This window comes from Amphiura filiformis, chromosome 15 (assembly GCF_039555335.1).
Source record: "Amphiura filiformis chromosome 15, Afil_fr2py, whole genome shotgun sequence".
In the NCBI taxonomy this organism is placed as follows: domain Eukaryota; kingdom Metazoa; phylum Echinodermata; class Ophiuroidea; order Amphilepidida; family Amphiuridae; genus Amphiura; species Amphiura filiformis.
Genome location: NC_092642.1, coordinates 54,133,727 through 54,152,027, shown reverse-complemented (window position 1 = coordinate 54,152,027; position 18,301 = coordinate 54,133,727). Strand labels below are relative to the sequence as shown.

The window sequence follows — 18,301 nt, the reverse complement described above, 5'->3', positions numbered from 1 at the left end:
ATAATTTTGCACATTTTCTTTTTATTGGATTAACATTGAATACCTTGAAAAATCTATATAAATAATGCACAAATATTATTTGGTTGACAAAATATCTTTGATACAATACAAATGCTGATTTTAAAAGAGTAACAAACAAAAGAAATATATACTCCAGATATCTATTGTTTCTTACTGACAAATCTAAACATTAAGAATCTTGAGCAAAGTAGCAGCAAAGAAGACCCGAAAGAGAGCGTAATCATGATGCGCCAAACGGCTTCAATTGGACCTTCATTTTGCACAATTGTCCAACCCCCTGTGATACACAAATCCACGTTTTCGCTTTAAAACTATATATAATATGTGTGCACATCGTAAAAATATGTACTGTTCGTCCGTACTTTACATGCAGGATATTTCCTTTGCGGACGCAAGTGTTAGTATTAATCATATTGTGACAGTATTTGATATTGTGATAATATTTGAATTTCCTATCTTAGCTTCAAGGTCAACCGAGAAAAAATTCTGAAGAGATTATTCTTACTCTCAGCAAATACAAATCGCTGTGTGTTTATTACAAGCGGCAACTCATCAAAAAGTGTCAAAGCTCCAATCTCTAGAAGGCGATTCATATTGGTATTGCCGGGTGGCAGTTGGATGCAGCGATTTGCAAAACTGGATTCGATTCTGTCTTGATAATAATGATAAATGACGGGTAATAGAGTCACCGATGCGGCTCATACATCATAAGGAGATACGACGGAGCAAATATACTTCGGGTGGTCCAAAGTGGGGAATGGTTTGAAACATCATGAGTAAACTGTCAAACTTGTATTTAATCTTATATTCGTTCACAAATCTAATCCCGCTCAAACCAATGTTTATGACAAAGTTGCTGTATGATATTAAAATAGCGAAACAAAGTGATTTAATCATTAACACGATGAGCTCAACAATACGTTACTTACGGTCAGGAAGTTGTCGGATTTTGCCACATATCCGAATTTTGATTTTTTTTCCATAAATGTCCGTAAATATGAATATCATTGCATATTTTTAAGCCAAATGGTCGAAATGTTGTTCTTTTATCTTGGTAAAACATTGATAGGAATGTTCCTAATCAAATGAAATCAATAAAAACGTAAAATTAATGGGATTAACGAAAAAAATGAACACGAACGAAATTGGTGTTAATTAAAAAAGAGGTTTTCTGTTTTAGTTTGATTTGGCATTGTCTTTGAGGTGCACCTTATTTTGAAATAAAGATTTTAGGTCAAGTGGTTTTCTATAAAGGAGTCAAAACTGTTTTTTTGTTGTTTTTGTTTGTTTTGTTTTTGTTTTGTTTTGTTAAAAAAAAAAAAAAGATTAAATTCTTTTGTGGCCGAAAATTAAGAAATACATTGAAAATACAGTAAAAATAAAAGGATGAAACCAAACCTGTTTTTAAGCTTTAACATATGATATCTTTCATAGTGCAGAAATAAAACTTAAGAATTGCAACATCCTTAAAAGAAAAACGTTGATTTTCTCAAAATGGATTTTAATCCGGCCTTTTTGGAAACAAGCTCTTCATATTTTTCCTATACCCCTGGTCTGAAACAATATTTTATCTTACAAAAAAGTGTTGTAAAATATAATCATGTTGAAAAGACATCAACTACTTCAAAGGGTAAAGTTTCGGTAACGCAATACTTTGACTTCCGCTGAATGACCTTGAATTCGACTAGTGTCTGAGTAATACATCTTTGGCCCACGCAAGATAAAGAGTTATTTGATATTAAACCTTCGGATAGAATATGTTTAAGATTTCTTAGTTTAACACCGAAAAAAATCAGGTAATACTCTTCAGCTATATAACAAGCTTTACAGCTTGGTGAAAAGTTCACAAGATGTTTGTATCATTTACAGAATACCTTTATGGACATTGATTATATTATCTAAATTATAGACCACTTGACATGTGATGTCATTGCCCGGCAGTATGCGCACGCATTATGGTACTTTCCATTGTTCTTTGCCCTGCAGTGTGCGTGCGCATCGCATGCTCAGGGCATGTGTATTTTAAATCTCCCACCACATTTCATATAGTACAAGAAAGCCATTGAAGAGTAAAGCGGCTCGTTCGAGCATATCGAAAGACCAATCCCTCGCCTTTGTTGATAAACAATGATGTCAAGTGGTCTATAGGCTATCTAATAATCTAATATTACTCTATAAATCATGTTGAAATAAATATCACATAATCATAATACAACCGCCTTTAATTAGGTTATATACAATCAAATCTATTCGAACGGCGATATTGTAAAGTTTAATTATAAAACGCGTTTAAAACAATGTTAATATCGGTACCAAATTGCTATATAACAGAAAATAAAGCAATAATGTCCTTGTATTTTATATCATTACAATTTCCAGATAAATCAAAGGTCCCAGTAAACACAAAACATCATTCGCAAAAGGTTAGTAAAGGTTGTCAGAAAACGTTTAAATGTCGGATTATATAAAGGGTATATAAAGGTTATAAAACATTTTCATAATATTCAAAAACGTTTTGTGATAACTTACTGTAAATATTCTAACATAATATTATTTACGCGTTGACAAAATATTTAGCAATAACATTTTGAAAACATTTTAGTAGTGTGTTTTCATACAAAACATTTTAAAACGTTTTCTTCACATTTATATAATCCGACATGTAATGTTATAAAAACATTTTTACCAAAACTAAAAATCTAAAATATAACCTGTTACAAACGTTTCAAAAACGTTTTGTGTTTGCTGGGGTGGAACCTCGGATGGCTGGGCGAAGTTTAAATATGCTCCCGAATGAGCCACGCACTAAGCAGTGACATAGAATACTATACTTTCCCTAAGAGAATTCACAGTGACATCGTCGGCTGTATTCCATAGTGGCGTATAGCGATTTGTGGTCATTTTTTTTGAAAATTGGCACATATGTTTTTAATGATGTTCTCTTTCATTTTTTCTAAGTCTCATCAGTCATAATTAGCTATTTAATTAGTAATTAATTAATTAAATGTGGCGTATAGTTACAAAGTGACATTTTTGTATTCCATAGTGGCGTATCGACCATACGCCACTTTTTATACACATTTTATAATTATGAAATATCGGCAAAAATGAAAAACATCGTATGTCATAGTGGCGTACGCGTATCGGACCTATACGCCACTATGGAATACGAACGACGAAAAGTAACGCCATAGGGATTACACGGCGACCGAGGTGGCGTACGGTTAACGTAAGGTTAGGGTATTGCGTTTTGTTCGTTTTCCATAGTGACGTATAGTTTTATTGTCAGTTTGCCAGCAATAGTATGTATTTATTTCTTTAAAAAAATATATAATAATAAAATCTATTTAGTTTACTACAGAAATTTCACATCATTTACAAAATATAATGAATGTCTGATTTACACAACTCGATTTTAAATTGGCATTTCTTCAAACCCGATTTTCTCGAAAAGTTGTTTATTCGCGGCGCCCCACTATACGCCCCTATGGAATACGGACGACGACATGTCTTCAAACAGTGAACTGCAAATAAAACTATTTAACTTAGGATGGGCAATAAAACTGATTCTCAAAATATTTTGTTCAATATTTGACTTCTGCAAGCAAAGAAAAATCTCCACGCAGTCGTTATAGAATTATAGAATTAAATATCAGGAAGGTCAAGGCCCCCGTGCATATTGCATCTGTTAACAAGACATTCAACTTCCCCGTCAATCTTTGTATCAACCTTAAACATTTCTGTGAGAAACCTGTGGGGCTTAAGAATATGTTTTATTTACATTTTTGTTTTATTTAAACGTTACCTCTAAGTAAAGCTGATGCATTTAGAAAATTGTAATTTTCAGCAAAATTGAATAATCGATACAACTGTTAATATATGCTACAGGTTATGGAACGGTGCGTATGCATTTCTTCTCTTTGGTGATGATGATATTATGCTCTATCTACAACAAGTGAAACCTAAGCTTAAACATGAAATGTCAGGTATATGCAATATTTTCAGGATGCGAAAGTTTTAGGATTGGTGGCTGTTTTGAACATGATTTCCTATTGTCCTACTTAAACCTCTTGATGAATGTTATTACCGATGACTTTGTCTACCCGTTTTTACAAACTCAAAAACTTGATTTCAGTTTCCTATGTAGTCGTGTGAGCGCACAATTATTTGGTTTGAAGTTATCTGATCAAAGTAGACAAAAGAAGTCTCTAAATTTCGCAGTGCAAAATTCACGAGCAGCGAAATCGAACAGGTCCATCTACATTTGAAAGCGTGTCTTAGATAGTCAAATAATCGTAGGGGTTATTTCACTGTAAAAGAATTAAAATTTCAAAAATTTGTGTGTGGGGGTGGAGGAGGGGAGAGATTGCTCACTCTCTAAACCCAACCTCCAGGAGGGAGATTTTCAGAAATGTGCCCATAGGATACTGTGGACTAAACTTGTTATTTGCACACCTAGTAGCAGTGGTGTAGGCTGGCAGGTGTGTCTGACTATCCATGGCAAAAAAGTGTACACATGCGAGAGTTTAACACTTGTCATCATAAGAGTGGGTGTGGCGGGGTTGTTTTGCTCTTACAAAACTATTCCAAGTGATAATGAGTCCAACGTTTATATTTAGATTAGAATAGAACGTTCCGTTCATATTTAATCAACAAATACATTTTTGACAAAAGTGTATGATTGTAGACAAGTTCCTCTTATTAATCCACAAAATTGAAACTAAAACTTTTAATTTCAAGCAATGAAATGTATGTTACACTTGCAAATCAAGTGTGTGATTTTTTACAAAATATTGAATAGCTGTGTGCCCGCGTTAGTAGACATTATACTCATTTCGTTGTAGCAAGTCACATATTATGAATAGCGTTTGGAAATTCTTGGACACACATTTTTTAGCTGCTTCCATAATATTCCTAGCTACGATATTCAAAAGTTTAACTCATACCCACAGCGGCCTTCGCCATAGGGCCAAAGTGTTTTTTTAAAGGCGTAAAAACCTTGACCTACCTTGACCTAAGGCGTCGGCATGGGTGGATCACTCTGCCTTGCCATCTGTGTCATGATGCTTTGCCAGGTTGTTCTTTGTGTTGCTAGCCTTCCAGCTTCCACCAGGGATGTCAAGTTAATGGTTGAGGAGTCTGTCTTGATGCAATCCGTCCATCTCTTTGCGGGTCTTCCTTTTGGTCGTTGTGGAAGTATGCTTGCTTCCAGGAGGATTTTTGGATACATTGTGTTTGGCATTATTTGGATGTGTCCAAAGAATCGCAGTCGTTTCTGAGTTACTCTGTTTAAGATGGCGTGGTTCATATCTAGTGATTGACGGATGATTGAGTTTCTAATTTTGTCTAGTCGAGATACTCCCAGGATTTTTCTCAGACACATCATCTCAAAGACAAGCAGACGATTCTCATCTTCCTTGTTCAATGTCCAGGTTTCTGTCCCATATAGCAGGATGGAGAGAACAAGTACTTTATACAGTTCAACTTTGGTTGAGCGGCGAATATCCTTTGCATTCCAGATTGGCTGTAGTCTTTGAACCGCACCTAGCGCTTTTCCAATTCTGTGTTTGACATCCCAGCAAACACAACAACGTTTTAAAAACGTTTTTAATAAGTTATATTTTGGCTTTTGGTTTAGGTAAAAACGTTTTAATAACATTAAAATGTCGGGTTATATAAAGGTCATGATAACATTTTAAAACGTTTTGTATGAAAACACACTACAACAATAAATGTTTTCAAAAAATGTTATTGTAAACTATTTTTCAAACATTTTTGCCAAATATTGTGTCAATACTTAAATAACATTATGTTAAAATATTTGAACCCAGCAAACACAGAAATGTTCTTAAAATGTTTTTTTTCAAAACCTTTTAATAACATTTAAATGTCGGGTTATATAAAGGTCATGAAAACGTTTTTTAAACGTTATTGAAAATATTTTGGGCAAACATTGTTCGCAAAATATTTTTTCAACCCCAAAATAACATTCTGTTTAGAATGTATTTTATCAAGTTTTCAAGAATGTGTTTGGAATGTTATTAAAACGTTTTTTATACCCGTTATATAACCCGACATTTAAACGTTTTCTGTAAAACATTTTTGTTTGCTGAGCAGTAGATTATCAAAAAATGTTTTTTTAAGGTTATGAAAACGTTTTATACTCTTAATATACCCTTTATATAACCCGACATTTAAACGTTTGCTGACAACCTGTTGCGAATGATGTCGAAAACGTTTTGTGTTTGCTGGCATCCTCCTTACATATATTTTGCCCCCGAGGTAGATGAACTCATTTACTTGATTTAGATTTTGTCCATTAATATTGATGTTGAGTTGGATTTCTTGTCTACTGATGACTTGTACTTCAAACAACTTGGTTTTAATGCTAATTATTGCATGTTCTAGGGAAGTCTGATTATCTTTATAAAATAGCCGAGTGGGCGGGTTTTCGCTGAAATATTTTTTGTGTAAAACCTGAAGCATTCTATGTATAAAGGAATATATGAATATTAACTGCACAACATGTAGAACGATTCGTGATACCCAATTGTGATACAATTGATGTTGTTTAGGAGGGGGAGAATTGTATTTCAATTTTATATACGTCAAAATATATTTGAATTTATTGAAAATGAACGCTCAAAAAAAGATGAAAAATCTATGTAATTTTTACATAGAACCCCAATAAAGATTACTGTATCGTTTTTATTGTAATCTACTCTTCCATTTTCTAAAACCATCTTGGGGTTCTATGTGAAAATCTTGAATAAACTGGGGGGAACCCAACGTTTATACTTCGGGGACTATTATAGGCCTATGAGAAAATGACAGACTCCCTATACATTGCACGGACCAATATACCATGCACGATGCCGTCAAAATCGATATTATGTATTGTGTGCAGCACAATGTTGTATTTCTATGCTATACCATACCCGAGAAATGTTGGAGTTGCCTATAACTTATATGTTTAAAATTCAATCTGGCTACCAGCAACTCATGTGGTCCAATGGATTAGCGCGCTGGACTTGGATGGAGATTTGTATGCATCTGCGGCGTGGGTTCGAAGCCCACCTCTGCCAAACTGAAATTCACTTTTTTTTTTAAATTTCATATTTGGGAAATGTGACTGGGCGAACTTATGTATGGCGAAGAGTGGTGTGACTGATACCCGTGAACATGTGACGTATTAGAAACCAAGGCCACATTCAAAGTATGCCATGACCCCCAATATGTCCTGTCATATTTCTACGATTTTTCCCTGAAAAAGGCCCTATTGATTTAGAAAGGAAACGCTCAATGTCTGACAATCACGTTTCTCGTTTTCCTATTTTTCCTTTATGTCAAGTACATCGGTCATATTGATTTGTATTTTCCATTCACCTGAGATATTGAAAATGAGTTTGTTTTAAATAGTATTACTCAGTAGAGCCAGTTATGTGTAAATAGACTGTGCTGGTCATGTCTTCCTTCTGACGTCAAGATGTTGCTCTTCCCTGGGATATGACTCAACCATATAGTATAAACCATAAAACACTGAAGGAAAGTTTGTGTGTTGCGAAAACATTCCATGCATTACATAATGTACAATATTTCCTGAAAGCCACAATTCGTGTTTTGCATGCCCAAGTATTTATATATATATATCAATGTCTAAATTTGCCGATTTGTCCAAAAAAGCTGTCACTCCAAAATGATTCTGCTCATGATGATACTTAAATATTCATATAAACATTTCTCGATTATATGTAATTTGTGCATTATATCACACCGCAAATATATTTTATTAGATGGACTGATTGCTTATAATTTTAACAACCGTTTATCAGTGGGAGCTGGTAGCCTAATGGATAAGGCGTCCGTCTGGAGATCGGAAGGTCGTGGGTTCGATTCCCATCCCTGCACATTCCCTTGCTTTTTTCAAGTTGGGTTGTGTGCCGGTCGGGATTTGTATTAATTTGTTGTCTTGTTTAATTGTAACACTTTGGGTTGGTAAACTGTTCACTCTTTCTTATTTAATATATTCAGTTTCCTCTCGTAGCGCGCAATCGTTCCCCATTGTAAAGAAAACAAGCAAGGTATACCAACTTGATGTGGGGAAACAAGTAAAATACAGACTAGACGATATGTAGGGGGGGGGGGCAAAACCAGGAAATGTAGGCATAGGAAGTAGGCAAAGTTCGATATCCAAAAATTACCAGTTCCAAGGCTCACAAAAGTGCTAAACCTGCAAAAACAACAAGGATAAAGTAACCTGGAGCAGACAAACAAAACCAAACAGACAAAAAAACAACCGACGTTTCGAGCAGATAAACTGCTCTTCTTCAGGGACAGACAACAAAATATAAAAGCAAACAACGGAAACTACATGCTGTAGTTTAAAAACAAATTCAAGTCAAAAACTGAAGGCAAGTTCAAATAGAACTCAGTAGCAAACAAGATAAGCTCAGAGCAAAAAAGATGTCTTACTTCAATGAAGCACAGTTTACTAGTAGTTTTTTGTCTGTTTGGTTTTATTTGTCTGCTCCAGGTTACTTTATCCTTGTCGTTTTTGCAGGTTTAGCACTTTTGTGAGCCTTGGAACTGGTAATTATTGGCTATCAAACTTTGCCTATTTCCTATGCCTACATTTGCTGGTTCCCCCCCCCCCCTGCATATTGTCTAGTCTGTATTTTACTTGTTTCCCCACATCAAGTTGGTGTACCTTGCTTGTTTTCTTTTCTGTTGTTCATATTCAAGGTATCCTCTTGTATCATTTATTGATCCTTGATGTATTTTGTGTCCTCGTCCGTTGGATTCACCATTACCCACTTTTTCCCCAATGTGTTTATTTGTTCTTGTGCAGGATGCATATCCCCATTACCTACTTTACTGATATTTATAGTTTTCATACAAATTAGCTAAAATATCGAATCAATTTGCAGCAACTAAATTAACACAATTAATAATTAGCACATCAATATTGTTCTCTGAAGCATATTAATTAGTCACTGTTTGGTGTTTTTTTATTCCTGTGACAAATTCGGACCAACCCCTTTGGTTCTTATCACACGTCTTCAAATGTCCGTAGCCATATTTGACCATTTCCCGATGTTGTAAAATATAAACATAACAGGTAGATAATCTTTAATAACTTAGATTTTCACTTAAAACAATAATATACAGATTGAACTTGATTGTGTTTCTATGCAGTGTAAGCCATGCCCATGCAAAATTATTGAATGTGAAAAAAATCGAAACTTGGAATGGCGTACACATGGGAATAAGGAGAATATCAATATGAAACATTTGAAAGCTCTTGAAAGCTCTTGAAGACAGCTCAAAATAAAGCTAGGCATCTTTGATAAGGCCTGGCAAACAATGGTTATTTTGTATGTAAACGTTACAATTGTAATGGTTGCCTACAGGTAGGCGCAGGTGGTTTTTAGTAGTATCATTCCGTGCAAATATAAAAGGACACCATATCATAGAATCAATCCTTAAATATTAACTATAACACGGTGATTTTGAATTCAAGCAACGTTTGTAGTTGAAGAATGTGAAATGATAGGAAAATTAGGGTACAAGATGGTAACTAAGTATGTGGGAAAGCATTGATGATAAGCTAAGGCAAAATCATAGACGGTTGAGATGAAATCTACTGATAAGAGAGTCATTTGAAGCAGCCTCATCCAAAGCCAATGTATTTCGAGTTTATACGCCTAGCACGGCCCTGCATTTCTTATATCGTCTTGATAAGAGTTCGAAGCCCTGTCATCAACATAGGGCGGTAATCCCACAGTAAAGAATGTCCCAATGTCTGATGAACCGCGCTAATGAGCTGGTCAGTAACCATAAAAAAGCTTGTTTCCCGCAAAAATTGACAAGTAACTATCATTAATTTCTAGATACAGTTACTAGAAGGTCGTGCGATGAAATCCAACCATTTGTTAATCATTTCTTAATTGAGGGAGCAATAATTATTCCTCATGAATATTATTGTCATGTTGATGACATCATAATTACTCGAATTTCGTTGTTTTTGACATTTTGAAACATTTAAAGCTCAAAAGACACATAAAATCAATCAGAAATATTTTTCTTCATTTCACATGAGTTTCCATGCCGAAATTCTAGCATCAGAGTAATCTCCTTTTCAAGATACAGCTATTATAAGTGTCATATGTCACTTCTATATAATTCGTAAATTTGTATTATGCACACAAATAGTGATGCCCGTTTGTGCTGTATTTATGATAGTTTTTCATATCCGATTTTAACGATAAAACACATTCCCTACAGAGGAATACAAAATAGCAAAACATACAACAGTTTGTAACATTCTCTACGAACTTGAACATCTATGTTTGGATTGTGATGTAATTAACGAGTGTAATGAGATTTTCTTTCTGAATATGACCGATAAAACATTATTTTTCATCACGATTTCGCATCAAATTCATACATTTCTGGGTCAAAAGACATATAAAACATTTAGAAATATTGAAATATGGTTTATAAATAACGCTAATAAAATAATTTGATCAAGTAATCTCTTTTTGTGATTTTCAAGGCAATATGCATAAACGATGATTCTGCATGTATATAATTTTTCACTTCAGTAAGCTCGTCTTTTGACCAACGTTCATTATTGATCAGTATTTCTATTGTAAGCAGTTACATCAAAGAACCACAGGTGTATGAGCTTGTGCATTGAATTGGATTACATATAGGGTTTTCAGGTTATTGATCGCTAGATGGAAGCGAACATGATACATATTACGTAGTATTCCATGCCTGTGCGGGGAGTTGAACCCTAGCGACCAGAACTATGAACACTTTGAAGTGCTAGCACTTTGCAGGGCCGTGCTAGGAGCGTGTACGTTATAAACTATTCATATCACCAAAAGCTCTATTGCTGGAATCACATTGTTGATAGTGAAAACTTGACAGGAAAGTCTATAACATGTAGGCTATACAGTCAACCAAATGAAACAATGTAAACATAGTAATTCTATTGAACCAACATATCATGTGCCCCTTGACGCAGTCATGAGTGGTTAGACTGACAAGACGAGATATTGTTTAGAACAAAAAGCAGATGAATGTAGGAGGTTTGATCTTATATTTCATAGCAGTTGCATTTCAGTATTTCGCTGGCTCGTTATTACTAACTTAAGGTAGGAGTAACTTCAAATGACACTTCTCATGAAGTTTTCCGATAAAATCATAAACTTCTTCAAAAGTAAAAATCGCAACATAAAAGGTTAATAATACTTTTAATAACTTGGATCTTCACTTAAAACAATAGTATACATATTGAACTTGATTGTGTTTCTATGCAGTGTAAGCCATGCCCATGAACAATTATTGAATGTGAAAAAATCGAAACTTGGAATGGCGTACACAGGGGACTTAGAAAAATATCAATATGGAACATTTGAAAGCTCTTGAAGACAGCTCAAAATACAGCTAGGCATCTTTGATAAGGTCTAGCAAACAATGGTTATTTTGTATGTAAACGTTAACAACAGATTACACTGTAATGGTTGCCTACAGGTAGGCGCAGGTGGTTTTTAGTAGTATCATTCCGTGCAAATATAAAATGACACCATATCATAGAATCAATCCTAAAATATTATCTATAACACGGTGAAGTTATTTTGAATTCAAGCACTATTTGCAGTTAAAGAATATGAAATGATAGGAAAATTAGGGTACAAGATGGTGACTAAGTATGTGGGAAAGCATTGATGATAAGCTAAGGCAAAATCATAGACGGTTGAGATAAAAAATCTATTGATAAGAGAGTTATTTGAAGCAGCCTCATCCAAAGCCAATGTATTTCGAGCTTATACGCCTAGAAGCGTGTATGTTATGAACTATCCATTTCACCAAAAGCACTATTATTGGAATCATATGATCGTGAAAACTTGACAGAAAAGTCTATACCATGTATACCCTCAACCAAATGAAACAGGTTGGCTGCAATCTTTGAACCGCAGCTAGCGCTTTACCAATTATGTGTTTGACATCCTCCTTGCATGTTCCTCTGCCATATATTTTGCCCCCGAGGTAGATGAACCCATTTACTTGGTTTATGTTTTGTCCGTTGATATTGATGTTAAGCTGGATTTCTTATCTTCTAATGACTTGAACTTCTGTTTTGGAGATGTTGATCTTGAGCCCTAGATTGGACCTTTTTTTGAATACTTTGTCCACAAATATTTGGAGGTCCCTGGGTGTTTCTGCTATGAGAACAAAGTCGTCAGCGAAGCGGGGGTTTGAAATAATTTGGCCTTAAATATGTGCTCCTATGGCGATTTTGTCACTTGCATGAAGCATAACCAGTTCAAGGAAAAAATCTACTAGCGAATCAGACCTATGACAAATTGAATAGAACAATATGAATAGGGTACAACACTGAACTCTCCCTTCGATAAAGGTTGATAAATAAAGCCAGCGTTTATAGTTTAGCGAACGTTGCAAGGTCCCCGCAGACCGGAAACCGGTTCCATCTTGGGGGAGCATGAATCAGGCGCTCCACTTGAAACTCTTTGTGGATGATTCAAGGAGAATCTTTCTCAGAGGGTGTATGAAATTCAAATTGACTTTAAAATAAAAAAAACATCTCACACATTGATGTCGAACATGTGATAAGTAAAATACCTGCAATCCCTTACTATTTTCTTATTTATTCATTCATTCATATATTTACTTTACTATCTTAAAATAAGGGTTTCCCGACATCTAACGGTATTTCGTTGTAATAAATGTCATTTTGTATGATTAGCTTCATGAACGCATTAATAGTCTTAGATTAACACTCAGTATTACAGTGCATAGGGACTTCATAGGTACCGAGTTCATAAATATAATTCACGACGACACATCAAACCAATTTTTTTATTACGTCTAAATAAGCAGATTGGCTATATCAGTTAAAATCCATACATCCCCTATGGAAGAGATGATCTTAATATCCCACACGGGGTGGGGGATTTTAAAATTGTATCAACTGATCCGGTAATCCCATTTGAAATTCACACTCCCTGTGTGAAAGATTAAGGTCATGTCTTCCTAATTTGATTAGTGTATGGATACAAACTGGAATACCCCAATTCAAACAAAAGTATCAGTCTAAAATGAACACACAATCTCCTTAAATACCAACTAATGGGAGAGAGTTCATTCGTCCTTTATTGAAACAGCTCTTTATCTATGTGTTTAAATTCTAAGTGAATGAAGAAATATTTAATGCAGCGGAAAATTCACCAAGCATTAGGTCTATTTACTTACATGTTCTGTCATGCTTTTAACATTTCCTATATCTATTTACTGAAACAGAAAAACACTGTCCATTTCATAAAATATGCGTGCTTGATAGCACAATTTCTTATTATAATGTGCTCACTAATTCAATGCGTAACATAGTCTACTAAAACATGTCTGAAATAGCAGCGACATAATTGATAATACTTTGAACGTATTTACGTCAGTCGGGTGTATGCATGGACAACCCAATTAGTTACTTAACTTGACGAGAAATATAGATACACATAATATAGATACATAAAAAGCGTTTTCAAACTTGTCATATATGTGATGTGATCAAGCAAAATCAGTTGGAAGTCGGAAATATTGATTTTGAGATATGGCCAGACAAAGGAAGTATTTCCTTTTGTTGCCTATTGTTTTGGAAACTTTTTAACTGCCCCACATCTAAATTCAATGTAATGGGGTTTTCTGCAAAACGTAGCGTTGCAAATGCTGTTTACAATCCTATAAGAAACTGAACATTGAATATGTCCGTCTTTAGACTGATTTTGCTGGATCACACCACATATAAGGACTTTGGGGATGTTCTCTCGAACGTATAAAAGGGAATTATGTATAATGTAACAGTAAACATTATTAATGAAGTTATGGTACCTCATTATACCGGCTTACTAATATTATCATATAAAACCAATTAGAAAAGAATACAGAACTAGTATAATTAGGCCCCAGCATTATGGATATGATTTAGCTTCTTTCTGTTCAAACAAACCTGGATTTTCTATGCATTTGCTCATACATAAATGTACTTTTATTTATTTTGGTAGGTAAAAAATACCGGTAATTAGTTAGAATTTTCGCAAGCTTTAAAGGAAGTGTCCGGCAATCACAACATTATGTCTTAGAAATATGTTAGAAAAATAATTATCAAGCACGAATCACATGGTTTTATTTAAAACAAACTCATATTAACCATAAAAATTAAAAAAAATAAAAACCAGTCATCACTCAACACGAGATATTCAAAATTCCCGCGCCGAAATTGTCTAGAGCAATGACGTCCCAATAATTCAATGAAACCTGACGACAAATTAGCACAAATAATCATGACGTCATTGCTCTACACAATTTCGGCGCGGGAATTTTGAACATCGCGTGTTGAGAGATTGCTCTTTTTATTCGTTTTGATGTTTAATATGAGTTTGTTTTAAATAAAACCATGTGATTCGTGCTTGATAATTATTTCTCTAACATATAAGACACAATGTTGTTGTGATTGCTGGACACTTCCTTTAAGGGAATTACAGAGTATTGTCCTTTAACATTGTTTTACAGGGATTGGTACACGCCTATTTTTGCATTTTTCTCAATAAATAAAGCGCATTATTGACAAGTAAGATATGTATATTTAGGGGCAAGGACTACAACTAATGCACTGGAAAATGTATTTCAGCACAGACAACCGTTGTGGAGTTACAGTCAAAAATGAGGGAAAACCAATATTTGATCAATAAATCAATAACTACTTTCCTTGAGTTGCTGCATTTTCAGTGCAGTAGTTGTAGTCCTTGCGCCTACCATATACATATCTTACTTGTCACCAATGCGCTATAAGTTTTGAGAAAAATGCAAAAATAGGCACAAAATTGGCCAGGGGTGTAGTACCCCCTTAATCTTATACAATCAGTCCTTTGGTTGTATGCTTTACTATCGGCACTATCGGAGAGAAGGTGTAATAATATTTAGTGCACTATGACTTATTTGGCTTTTTTTTTTTGTAATAGCCGTGGGACTCGCCAACAGCCCCCTACCCAAGAAGTTTCGACTGATGCTAAAATGATCCGCAAGGGATGGATAAAGATTAGCTTAAGTTATTTTTTAAGTACACAAGAAAATTAATAGTTGTTCACTCTTTTAGTAAGATAAGGGTTTAAATTTACAAGATCCTTTTGTAGCGTTTCATTTCATTACGTCACTTTATGAACAGTGTTTGGAAATGGTGACTAACGTTATGGGCGTTTCAAGTAGTTATGAAGAAGTGACTGTGATGATGTAGAACGAAAATTCTTGAACAGTGAAAGTCTTGTTTTACCTGCTTCCATTGTATACGAATAATATTCCTAGTTACGAAATTCAAACTCATGCTCGTGAACATGTGACGTATTAAAACCAAGGCCACATTCAAAGTATGCCATGACCCCGAAATATGTCCTAGGAATATTTCTACGATCGTTCCCTGAACAAAAGCTCTATTGATTTCGAAAGGAAACGCGCAATATCTGCCAATCACGTTTCTCGTTTCCCTATTTTTCCTTTATGTCAAGTACATCGGTCATATTGATTTGTATTTTTCATTCACCTGAGATATTGAAAATGATTTTTGTTTAAATAGTATTACTCAGGAGAGCCAGTTATGTGTATATGGACTGTGCTGGTCATGTCTTCCTTTTGACTTCAAGATGTTGCTCTGCTCTGGGATATGACTCAACCATATAGTATAAAACATAAAACACTGAAGGAAAGTTTTGTGTGTTGCGAAACACTTCGAGAATCCTTGAAATTCACCCCGTGCATTATACAATGTACCATCGTTCCTGAAAGCCATAATTCTTGTATTGCATGCATAAGTGTTTCTATATCAATGTTTAATTTTACCGATTTGCCATAAAAAAAAGCTGTCACCCTGTACAGCAAATATACTTTATGAGATGGCCTGATAAAGCTCATATTTTTCATACCATAGCTAAAATTGCGTATCAATTTGAAACCGTGTTCAGGGAAAATATTATTAAAACACTTAATAATTGACATATCAATATTATCTCAAGATATTGTTCTCTAAAGTATTTTTTTTTAAATCACTGTTTATTTATTTATTTATTTTTAAATTCCTGTGACAAATTCGGAACAACCCGTTTGTTTCTTATCACACGTCCTCAAATGATTCAACTGTACACTGTACGTAGCCATACTTGCTTATTTCCCGATGTTGTAAAATATAAACGTACCAGGTAGATAATGATACTTTTAATAACTTCACTTAAAAACTTAACTAAGATCTTCACTTAAAACAACATTATTCAAATTGAACTTGATTGTGTTTCTATGCAGCGTAAGCCATGCCCATGAAAAATGATTGAATGTGACAAAATCGAAACTTGGAATGGCGTACACGTGGGAATAAGGAAAATGTCAATATGAATCATTTGAAAGCTCTTGAAGACATCTCAAAATAAAGCTAGGCATCTTTGATAAGGTCTAGCAAACAATGGATATGTTGTATGTAAACGTTAGTAACAGATACAACTGTAATGGTTGCCTACAGGTAGGCGCAGGTGGTTTTTAGTAGTATCATTCCGTGCAAATATAAAATGACACCATATCATAGAATCAATCCTAAAATATCATCAATAACACAGTGAAGTTATTTTGCATTCAAGCAACGTTTGCAGTTATAAAATCTAAATTGATAGGAAAATTACGATACAAGATTGTAACTAATTGTTTCTGCAAGACCTTCACACAAAAACAACAATGCACCATCACACATAGAACAATTTAGTGGCAACATGTCATAGACTTTATTTGATATCGCACGCCTTTTGTCATGGTTTGTATAAAACTTCATAATCAAAACTCATTATAATTATCTTTCTTACTCTATAACATGCTTTTGATATCTTAAGCCAAAATTTTGTGCTCATAAATTGATATGAATTGCATAATTTGCATTGATTAATCACATGCCTGGTACAAGGGATAAAACTTGTCACCAGCATAAATTTAATTTCTCATTTAAGGCGAAATAAATGCACGAAAGCGGCACGGATAAACAAAAAATAAACAACCAAAGGCCGAAAATAACAACTGAGCACGTAAATAATAATAGTCATATTTGAAAGTCTATATCATGTCACCAATATTGGGAAAATTTGCCACATCTACGTCACCAATATTGGGAGAAAACAAGTCACCAACGGCCTGATGAGATAACCAGTCGCACGTTGGGAATATAACATGTCACCCAAGTCCTGGATAAACCAGTCGCCCTCAGGGAAAGAGTGAAATAAGCTCTGTATACAAGAAACAAAAGAGAAACATGGTTATTACGGTGGGTGGGAGGGACATTTTTTCTTCAATCAAAATGAATACGTGCGACACCAATACAGTCTACGACGAAAATGTGCTGAGGAATACCACGACATCAAACACGTGGCGGAGGTGCGTCATGTGACCCAAATCTGAGCCACGCGAACAGTACAGGTGGTCACGTCCGTCCAAACAAATGAGGATTAGCCACCATTTGGTTTGCTAACCTCGAGTATGTGGGAAAGCATTGATGATGAGCTAAGACAAAATCATACACGGTTGAGATAATATCTATGATAAGATAGTCATTTGAAGCAGCAGCATCCAAAGCAAATGTATTTCGAGTTTATACGCCTAGAAGCGTGTATGTTATGCACTATTCATTTCACCAAAAGCTCTATTATTGAAATCGTATTGTTGATAATGAAAACTTGACAGAAAAGTCTATAACATGTACACCCTTAACAAGTGAAACAATGTAAACGTAGTACTTTTCTTGAACCAACATAATCATATGCCCCTTGACGCAGTCATGATTGGTTTAACTGACAAGATATTTTAACAGACGAGATATTGCTTAGAACAAAAAGCAGATGAATGAAGGAGGTTTGATGTTATATTTCAAAGCAGTTGCATTTCAGTATTTCAATGGCTTATTATTACTAACTTGAGGTAGTAGTAACTTCACGTGGCACTTCTCGTAAAGTTTTCCGATAAAGTTGTTAATTTCTTAAAATCGCAGTTCAACAAAATACCGGTTACAATGAAATAAATATTGTATCATTACAATAGCTCTAGTGTTTCTATACAGTGTAAGCCATGCCCATGAAAAATTATTGAATGTAAAAAAATCAAAACTTGGAATGGCGTACACATGGGAATAAGGAAAATATCAATATGAAACATTTGAAAGCTCTTGAAGACAGCTCAA

At 34.6% G+C, this 18,301-nt stretch overlaps 1 protein-coding gene and 1 non-coding gene across 2 annotated transcripts; one reads left to right on the top strand and one right to left on the bottom strand.

Moving 5' to 3' along the window:
- Positions 1 to 5,035: 5,035 nt before the first annotated feature.
- On the bottom strand, positions 5,036 to 5,404 carry LOC140171048 (uncharacterized). The gene has a single exon (XM_072194227.1). The coding sequence runs from the start codon at positions 5,402 to 5,404 to the stop codon at positions 5,036 to 5,038; it is 369 nt and encodes a 122-aa protein (XP_072050328.1).
- Positions 5,405 to 7,856: 2,452 nt separating this feature from the next.
- On the top strand, positions 7,857 to 7,930 carry Trnas-gga (transfer RNA serine (anticodon GGA)). Its single transcript has one exon. It is a non-coding gene; the product is annotated as a tRNA-Ser (tRNA).
- Positions 7,931 to 18,301: the final 10,371 nt, after the last annotated feature.

Coding starts and splice junctions, on each gene's coding strand:
- LOC140171048 (XM_072194227.1), bottom strand. CDS start 5,404: ATGTGTCTGAGAAAAATCCTGGGAGTATCTCGACTAGACAAAATTAGA.